The sequence below is a fragment of the Echinops telfairi genome, unplaced genomic scaffold (assembly GCF_000313985.2).
Source record: "Echinops telfairi isolate 266 unplaced genomic scaffold, ASM31398v2 ScPeMD7_10;HRSCAF=50, whole genome shotgun sequence".
NCBI lineage: Eukaryota > Metazoa > Chordata > Mammalia > Afrosoricida > Tenrecidae > Echinops > Echinops telfairi.
The window spans coordinates 797,800-808,208 of NW_022103907.1; the positions used below are offsets into that span (position 1 = coordinate 797,800).

The 10,409-nt window shown below is 44.8% G+C and overlaps 1 protein-coding gene across 1 annotated transcript in view; it reads left to right on the forward strand.

Annotated features, from left to right (window-relative positions):
• Positions 1–10,409, forward strand: part of BABAM2 (BRISC and BRCA1 A complex member 2) — a 528,405-nt gene that overhangs the window by 476,935 nt on the left and 41,061 nt on the right. The window contains exon 12 of the mRNA XM_004711139.2: positions 6,775–6,928. Within this exon, the coding sequence (XP_004711196.1) occupies positions 6,775–6,928 (154 nt within the window). The remainder of the gene's footprint in view (positions 1–6,774; positions 6,929–10,409) is intronic.

The window sequence follows — 10,409 nt, forward strand, 5'->3', positions numbered from 1 at the left end:
TGGCATGTCTGTGTGTCCATATACTATAAATCTATAATGTATCATGTGTACTTAGAATATATGTATACCTATGGCATGTCTGTGTGTCCATATACTATAAATCTATAATGTATCATGTGTACTTAGAACATATGTATACCTGTGCATGTCTGTGTGTCCATATACTATAAATCTATAATGTATCATACTTAGAACGTATGTGTACCTGTGGCATAGCACTCACTTGTTGGGCTGCTAGCCACTGCAAGGTCAACAGTTCAGAATTACCAACCAGCTACTCCTCGGAAGAAAGTCAAGGTTTTCCAGAAATCCATAGGGACAGTTCTTCCTTTCCCTATCGGGTCACTATGAGTCAGAATCGACTTGGCAGCAATGAGTGTTGAGTTATATATGTGTGTGTGTACGTGTGTGTGCACAAATAGATGGAAAGATCTAATGCATACTGGGTATTTAACAAAACCTAGTCGATGTTTACACCCACCCACCCCCACCCCCCGTCACTTAAATGAGAGTGCCTGGGTGGTGCAGTGAGGTGGCCGTTCTCACCCACCCAGGGGTGCCTCAGAAGGGAGCCATGGAAGTCTGCTCTGAAAGGTCAGAGCCTTGACAAGCCAATGGTGCACAGTCTGCTGGACCACATGCAGGGTCACCATGGGTCAGAATTCACTCCTGAGCAACTAACTGGGTTTGGGGCACGTAAATGAAAGATGGTCATAATAAAAGGAGGCATCATGATTTTGTTGATGCTTTGCATTGGAACCTTCAGTTTTACGTTACATTACTTTACATAGCCAGCGTGCTAGAGTTCAAGTTTCTCAGAGATGGAGTGCCTCGGTAGTCAGGGCGGGGCTGGCTGCTAAATAAGGGACAGTCTTTCCCCATGGGTGACGTGCCCATTGTGGGGTGAGATCCAAACTACTCATAGGACAAATGGAACCACTCTTGGAGGGAGGCTTTATAGCAAGTCAATGAAAAGTCAAAGGGACCCCACCATGGGACTTGGTGGAAGCAGAAGGAGCCTTGGGTCAGCAGTTCGAACTCACCAGGTTTCTACCAAGATTTGAAACGTCAGAAACCCCAGGGAGCAGTTCTCCTCCGTCCTTTAGAATCACTGTGGGTCCTAATCTACTGGATGGCATTGGGCTTGATTGGCTGGAGGAACCGGGAAAATTAAAAAAACAAACCAAGGAGCTTTAGTAGATGCTGACTCACAGTGACGCTATAGGACAAAGTAGAACTCCCCTATGCTGTCTCCAAGGAGACATCTGTACGGAGCCCTTGACACTGCCACGTCTTTTTCCTACAGAGCAGCGCAAACCACAGACCTTTCCACGAGCCACCAAGCACACTAACCACTGGTCTCCTAGAAAGGCCTGGGAGGGCTGGACATGCTCCGTAAACATAACCACCCAAAGTGAATCCAGGAACATCCATCTGCCCTTTCAGTCCAGAAGCACTGGGGGAAAGTGTAGGGATACGTCATTTGGGAGATTTGGAGAGATGAAGTAATGGCTGACTTGTGAATAGTGTTGGGAATATTTGATGATGTGACTCCCAGAGAACCGATTATGGTTAACCCCTCATTTGTTTGGCTATCCCACATTACTGACTTTTCCAGACAACTAACATTTTCCTAGTTATATGCCTTGAATGCTTTTTAACCAATACTTCGAGTGGAGGTGGGGGATATTTCTGAAATAGATCATACACTTACCCTGCCACCATTAACTGAAGTTGCTGGATCTACATTACCATTTCCTTGGGTGCCTTTAACTGCAAGCATGAGAAGATTTGATGAAAAAAAAGATTAAACAGTGAGGAGTTGACATCTGCTCACTTAACAAGGAGTTGAGAGGGAGGCCATTCCAGGGAGGATGGAGTGGGCAGCTCAGTGATGTCAGACCCCAGGTTGCCTTCTCTCTAATTTTTTTGTTTTTGACGTTCCTCTCCGGGCAAAAAAAGGGGGCCAAGGGGCCAAGCCCCAAGAAACCAAAAGAAAAAAAGCAAAGCCAAAAGAAAAGAAAAGGTTCCCCCTGAATGTGTCTTGAATCAGAGAGGAAAGCATTTCTCAGAAGACCTCTCGGCTGTATTGCTGGAATGGAGGCATACTTCCATACTGTGGTTTTAGAAAAGGCCAAGAGAGGGTAAATGCCCAGCACTTTCAGACTCTGCCCAGAAGAAAGATGGATGGAGAACAGCTGCTGGGTAGCCCTCCCATAGTGTCTGCCACTGTCACCCCTATGGAGGGTTGACATCCCTTCCTAGAGGGTGGTGACCGCAGTGGCCATTAGCTGTAGAGCTCGAGTTCGCTATGGACGATTTTTGAACTACTAAGCCTGCTTTGAGGAACCCTGGTGGCCCTTTTAGGTAATTGTTGGGCTGTGAAACACAAAGTCGGCAGTTCAAACCCACCAGCCACTCCATAGTAGAAAGCCAAGGCTATCTGCCCCTGGAAAGATTGACAGCCTCAGAAACCCAGTGTGAGTCAGGATTGACTTAAAGGCAGTGGCGGTTGGGGGTTAAGCCCACTTTTCTCTGACCTGCCTTGGTGTTAGACGCGCTGTTCCTCGTGTACCTTATCCTCTAATTATGGCAACATAAGTAGATTTCTTCGTTCCAGGAGAAATCATACAATCCAGCTTGTTTGAACGAAGTTGGAAGTTTCTGGGTGAGCATCTGACAGGCCTGGCCTGCTCAGGTTCCCTTTTCCACTGTTGAGGTCACTGGATAAATCAGGATTTTTTTCCGCGGTGAGAGGATGAGCCCTGAGGGCAGGTAAGCTAGTGTACAGGAGAAGGCAGAGCTGCATTTGCTCACCTGCAGCGCAACCTGGCCGGGGAGGAGCAGGAGGGGGTGCATGCAAAACTCTGCTGCCTTTGGGACTGTGATCAACAGAATCCAACACTGCAGACACTGCCCCACAGATGGCAAGAATGGCCGCCACCTGGTAGGAAAGCAGGACAGATCTGAATCATTCCTGCCCTCTCTTCCCGAGAGCCCGAGCCCGGTGGGTAATTCCCAGGAACTGCCGGGTAGTGCAGACCAGCTGTGGCTTGTTTCAACAAGTTCTTGAAGCAAGCAATGTTTCGGGAATGGTCATTGAAATTCTCCTGGACAAGTGAAGGCCGTATCTTTGGTGGCCAGAGAAAGCTGACCAGCCTCCAGCTCCTGGATACAAAAGGGAAATAGGAAGCAGTTGTCAAAATACTACTGACAGTGAGTCATTGAACGGGGCTGTCTCTGCTGGGGGATAGAAACCCAAGCCAGCAGGTGGGTTGATTTCCAAGGAAGCAAATGGTTAAAATGTTCGGTTTTGCTGTATCTGCAGCTGTGAGCCCGATCAGTCACCTCAGCGCCTCCTCAGAAGGTAGTTGTTTCAAAACCTGAAGGCTTTATGTTACTGTGTCAGAGAATCATGAGTAACTATGTGCACAACTTAGTAACAGAAACATTCCGGATACAGAAAACAGTGTGTGTGTGTGTGTGTGTGTGTGTGTGTGTGTGTGTGTTGTAATTCTGACTAATTGTACCATTCAAATCATTCTTGTAAGAGGAATGTCAAATATGTCTGACAAATATTTTTGTTTTTAACTCATTCCTATAGAGAAAGCTGTGTGTGTGTGTGTGTGAGAGAGAGAGAGAGAGAGAGAGAGGTGTGTGGGGGGGTCATCCCTTTTGTTGACTATTGACTGATACAGCTAGAATCCAACATAAATTCATTTTGTTTTCACATATGTCAATTGATATGTGAGTTACTGGTTTTTATCTTGAGCACTCTGAGCAAGAAGCCAACTGCTGAGTACACAGGGATCAGTAGTGATTTTTCATGTTGACTTCCACTTGCTTTGTGAAGTGGTCCTCGACGGAGAAATGATATTGTAGTCAATGCTTTTCGGGGGTCATGACACTTATCAGTGTCTAGATTGCTATTTTTTTCCCCTATAATCAGAACTGACTGGCCCTGGTAAATACATTTCTTTTCACATTTTGAATTACGTCTGTTGCTAATCGGCATTTAGAATTTAACAGAAAATGGTTCTGAGTAGAAAATGAATTTCTTCAACATATCAGGGTTCTAATATGATAATACACATTTTCTGCAAAACAAAATGACAAGGGCGAGAGCTATAAAACATGCCACAGTCCAAAAGTGCTGGTAGCCTGAAAAACGCAAATTGCGGGATGATCTGCATTACTTTTGTTAGTAAATGGTGACTATATTGATATTTATTAATTCTTATCATTGAATTCCATTATCAAAAAAAACTTTTTAAGGAGGATTGCATGTTAAATGCTTTTCTACTATTATTGTTTTGGGACGTTCATCTGAATCTTGTTTTATATTTAGAACCTTTTGTATCATGTAAACATAAATGAAGTCAAATTAGAGCCTGTGTGAATAGGCATTTCTTTCCCCCAAATTAATCAGAGGAGATGTAATGCGTAAGGAGAAGCAATATTTGTTCAGAGTGGCTGAAGATGGCACAGTGCGTGCTTTGTAGATGCAGTAATTCCTGAAGAATTTTCTGCGCTGACGTGGTTATCATTTGAATTCACCTTTTTCCTCTTTTGTATTGCTCTTTCGCGTTCTGAGACCTCTGCCGTCGACCTGGCAGGCACATCCTGGGACTGCCTGTCTGAAGCACGAGAAAAGCGTGGACATTCAGAATCTTGCCACTGTTCTTTGCCTGGTAGATGATTCCTGGGTACAAACCCCCTTCAGCACTGAGTCAGTTGTCCTCCATGGCCAAACCTACTCGGCAGGCTGAGGACCAACCACTGGACGCTATTTGGCTGCCTTTAAAATGTCAAACCAAATGGTTAGAGGACCCGACTCTCATCCCTCACCCCAGAATGTGTGGTGTGTGTTTTCAAAGGGGCCTGGTTGTCCAATAGTTAACCAACCCAACAGCCCACAGGAGACAGGCCTGGTGATCGCAGCCCAGAGCAGTGCTTCTCTGTCACAGGGGGTCGGTATGAGTGGAAAATCAATGCTAATGGTACAATTAGTCAGAATTACAACACACACACACACAATGTTTTCTGTATCCGGAATGTTTCTGTTACTAAGTTGTGCACAGCAATGTCTTTTCAAAAGACACTTGCTTCATAAAGCCAAAAAGATGAACTTGGTACACTCTTCATAAAGGAGACTTTAGATTACAAAATGGGAATTATAACATGGTGAATGACTTGCATGCAGGCAATACCATTACCCTCCAGAGCAGGAGGCCATGGAGCTATGAAGCCAATTAGCCTCTTGGACCCTTAAGGTTGCTCATCTGTTCAATCGAGGTGGCTCAAAAATAATATTTGCTTCAAGACGTTGTAAGTATCAAATGAAGGATATAAAGTTGCTCTGTAAATCTAGGAAAGACTAGTCACCTCTTTGAATTCATATTGTTGAGCTAGAATGAACAGAGCATGCAATTCCAAAGCTCAGTCCTATCAAGAAGCGCTGTGCCATCATCGCCGCGATGAACTTGGAATCTGTTCTGCCTTCTTGTGCTCAGTGATGTTGACTCCCCATTTTCCCCACGCCCCCTTTCCATGTCCCTAAGTAATCTCCAGTTCTGTCACTGCCTTTGTAGTGCCACTCATTGCAGTTTCCCGGCACAGATAAATGTACGAGTATAGCAGGCAACAAACAAGGATCCACCGACCATGTTTGCTCTTTGTCATAGAGGAGGATGCAGTCGCAGTCACCCAAATAGGCGTAGATACTTTAAAGCATGTACTGTTGAAGCAGTCTGGATTTTTAATGAATGGTGGTCACTGCAGCTGAATCTAACAGGTTGTCTTATTTTTGTAATTGTATTAAATAATCCCCAAATAAGAAAGGACCGCACACAATGCATGTTAGCAGCAGGGACTGGGACTTGAACCGCCAGTATGGACTCGTAACAGCCACCATTTGTGGTGCTCAGATAGGTCCCTTGTGTATTTCACCAAGGAGCTCAACTGATTAAGGAAATTCACCAGCAAATTGGGGTGGGAGGCAGGGGAGAAGCTGCTGAGTATAGAAATTCACTGCGTGAATGGAAGTAGAGTGATAATATTTTTTTTCCCATTTGCCATGACGTTCTCTGAAGGTTTGGATGCATCCATAGGTTTTTCAGAGGCTAATTCCCGTGCAGTGGACAGCCCCTTCCTTCTCGGCAGTCGATTCTTCCTCAGGGAGCGCTGCTGTTGACTTTGGCCAACCTGTTGACTTTGGACACCTGTTGACTTTGGCCAACCCAGCTGCCGTTTGAAATACCAGCGGCATAGCCTTCAGCATCCGAGCAGCACACAAACCACCACAGGGTGACAAACGGACAGACAATGTGAAGTAGAAAGTGTGACTCATCCTCTTTAGTTCCCTTCCAAATCTGTTCTTCAAGGACGGCCTCATTCCCATTTTGTCCATCCATTGATATCGGAGGAAGGCCCTGCGTTTAGTATAATAGAGACTTAGAACGTATGTGTGCATGTCCTAAGTTTCTATGATTTTACACATACAGACATATGTATAAGCTAACTGTGCTCTGGACCATTAGACAAAGTAAGTGCCGTGAAAGGCACTTCAGATGGAGAGCCGCCCAAGGACACTTGTGCTGTAACCCCCATGGCCATTTGCATTGCTTGGCCCTTCTCTCCATACCTGGTAGCTAGGCCTCAACCACTATCTGTGGTTCAAGTTAAGAGTCTTATAGCCAAATACTCAGATTTTGCCAGAAAAGTGCCTTAAAACGTGTATATATCCTAAGCCTTTTCTTTCTTTTTTCTTTGCAGTCGACCTACCCCTGTTTTTTCCTCGAGACCAGCCAACGCTCACATTTCAGTCCATCTATCATTTCACCAACAGCGGTCAACTTTACTCCCAGGCCCAGAAAAATTATCCCTACAGCCCCAGATGGGACGGCAATGAGATGGCCAAAAGAGCAAAGTAAGTGTCGGTTTGTTATAAGTAGATGGGAACCTTTTGCTTATCTTGTCCAGGGGTCAGCAAGCTCCTGCCTAAGGCCTGTTATGAGAAATAAATTGTTATTGAAAATGGCCACACCTATTCCTTCACATATCCTCTGTGATCGCTTCCATGCTGCAGTGGCAGACTCCGAGCGGAGCATCTGCAACAGAAACCACATGGCCTGCAAATCCAACATTCTCTGCTGGTTGGCCCTTGTGCTGACCACGGATGCTATCTGAAAATGGTGGTGACGAATTGTTTTTCTAACAGATACCAAGATTTATGAGAAATGTACCTCTCTACTTAAATTGGAGAAGCTGTTGTGTTAGGTCCCACCGAGTCAGTTCCCACTCTGCGCGCCCCTGCGGACAAGCCCATTCCCTCACTGTAGTCAGTTCTTAATCGGAGGTGCTCCCCACTCCCGTGCCACCCTCACAGTCGTGCCTGTTTGAACCCATTGTCGCAGGCACTGTCTTCTCTGTTGATGAGGGTCCTCTTTTCCGCTGAGCCTCTGTTTAACCAAGCGTGATGTCCTTCTCCAGGGACTGCTCCTTTCTGATAACATTTCCAAAGCAGGGGAGATGAAGTCTCACCTCCTTGCCTCTGAGGAGCTCTTGATTCTGCCCATGCTTCTTCCAAGACGGATGTGTCTGTTCCCCGGGCAGTCCATGCTGATCCAGCATTGGCCGCCAGCACCTTACTGCAAATGCACCCATTCTTCAAACTTTCTGACGCATTAGCCAGCTTTTACATTTATGTGAACAGCTGAAAATACCACGGCTTCTGTTCGGTGGCCTCAAAGTGACAGCTTTGCTTTCTTAGACTTTAAGGGGGTCTTCTGCAGCAGATTTGCCTAATGCGATATGTCATGTGACCTCTTGGCTCCTACTTCCGTGGCTGTTGGTTGTGGGTCCAAAATGAAACCCTTCATAACGGCCACCGCTTCTTCATTTACCGTGATGTTGCTGGTTGGTCCAATTGTAAAGGTTTTCATTGATTTGATGTTGGGGTATAAACTGTCCTGAAGGCTGTAGTCATTGACCGTTATCCGTTAAGCGCTTGCTTTCAGTAAGCCAGGTTGTATGGTTTGCATGCCCCAGCCTTCCTCCAGTCCTGATGCTGCACTGTTCTTCATATAGTCCAGCGACTTGCATTATTGACTCAGCAGACAGATTAAGTTAAGGTGGAGAAATGATACAAACCGGTTGCGTACCTTTTTAAAATTTTAAACCTTACAGTATCCCTTTCTTCTGTGCAAAGAACTACCTCTTGGTCTAGGTACAGGTTCCACTTGAGTAAAGTGTTCTGGAATTCCCATTATTCATGATGTTATCCATAATTTATTATGATCTACATGATCAAATGCCCTTGTGTAATCAATATAAGGTAAACATTTTCTGGTATATTCTGCTTTCAGCCCAAATCCACCAGACTTCAGCAACAATATCCTTCACTCTACTCTCTCTTCTGGATCTGACTTCAATTTTTGGCAACTCCCAATGTACTGCTGCAATAATTTTTTAATTATCTTTAGCAAAATTTTACTTGCATGTGATACTAATAATATTGTTTGATAATTTCTGCTTTGGGGGGTAGGGAGCGGGGCAGGGAGTTCACACTTCTTTGGAATGGGCACAAATAGGAATCTCCTTCAGTCAGTTGGCCAGGTCGCCCACTTGCAAATTTCTTTGAATAGACCAGGAACACCTTCCAGCATTGTATCCGTTTGTTGAGCCATCTCAGTTGCTATCCCATAATTTCCTCAAGACTTGTTTTTCACCGGTGCTTTTAGTGCAGCTTGGACTTCAGTCCATCAGTGTCATTAGTTCTCAATCTTATGCTATCTCCTAAAATAGCTAAATGTTGACCAGTGCTTTTGAATACAACTAACTCTGTATTCATTTCATGTATAAGTACTATAAGGAAATTTGCAGTGAGCAGATCAGAATGCCAATAGCTACTTTCATATTTAGAAGGATTTTAGGTAACAATAAGCAAATAGGACTTATGCTTACAGATCAATACATGGACCTAGTACCTGTTTTTCACATGTAACTACAATCTCTTTGAAGGAGCAGATTGAATTCTATACAACACACCTCTGCAGTGTGTGTACAGCTATTGCTCACAGTAGAAGTGGCATGGTCTTAACTGGATAAATTGCTGCACGAATAGCTCAGATCCAAGAAAAGTAGATAGGGGATTTGGTAGAGGTAGAAGTTAACTAGTATTCAGAGTCTAGAGGCATAGCTCCTATTATAAATGAACTTCTTGGGGTAGAAGACTTTCACCTTAGGTCTATGGAAGAGTTGAAATGAATAGGAATATGCTGAATGGTTTTTTTTGGGGGGGCAGGTAAACTTTAATTACTAGAACAGCAATCTTCATGGAGCAAGGCCCTCTCGGTTGAAGCAGCAGTAGATCAAATTCATAGTTTCCAAAAATAAACCGCAGTTAGAATGGCAAGTGGTTATTATTTTATCACTCTGAACAGCCATTTCTCACACTTGTAGTACCGGCTGAAGGATGAGCAGATCCAGAAGTGCATGCCAATGAAGAACACCTATGAAGTGTCCTCTTCATTCACACATCATGTATTGAGCACCTGCCATCCTGGAGACATTGTCCTCCATGCTGGAGACAGGTGGCGACCAAATGAGGAGTCCGTGTCTTCCTGTCCCTGTCTTATAACCTAGCAGGGCAGAGCAGAGCCTTCATCACATCAGACTTCTGATGGCTTTGAAATGTCCACCTACAAACCCTGCAGGTGTAGTGGGTTGTGCCTTGGGCTGCTAACCTTAGGGTCCCCAGTTTGAAACGACAGTACTAGCCTCTCCTAGAGAGAATGGCTGAGCTCTTTACTCCCTAAAGAACCGCAGTCTTGGAAGTGCACAGGGGCAGTGATACCCTGTCCTGCAGGGCCTCAGTGAGGCAGCGTCGACTCCGTGGCAGTGATTGAGACTTACAAAGGCTGACCTTCCAGGCCTAGAATATTCTTGTGTGCCCTTCCTTCCTGAAATCTTCTACGCTGTCTGAAGTTCAGCATCTCCATTTGTAGCAGCCTCGGGACTCTTTCAGTGTGGCAATCCAAACCAGTCATGGCATCTACACGTATGATCCAGAGTTGTTACCTGAATTCTTAATGTGCATTTTTGCCTTTTTCATTTTTTGCAATTTCTGCACCTTTTGTCTTAAGATATCCAAGTCTGAAATTCTCTTTAAGGCAAAGGATGTACATATGCAAATGCAACAACTAACAATGATTAAGATTTACGTAGGTTGAAAGCAATTTTTAAAAAAGCAACCGTGAAGCTGGCCTGATATGTGAAGGCACTGCTTCTGATTCTCTGGGCTTGCCCCATGTATACGTGGGATCTGCTCTTAGACCAGGGCCATTATTTGTGGGATTGCGATGGAGCCTGACCCAGACGTGTCTTTGTGGTTTCCATGCTAAACTGCT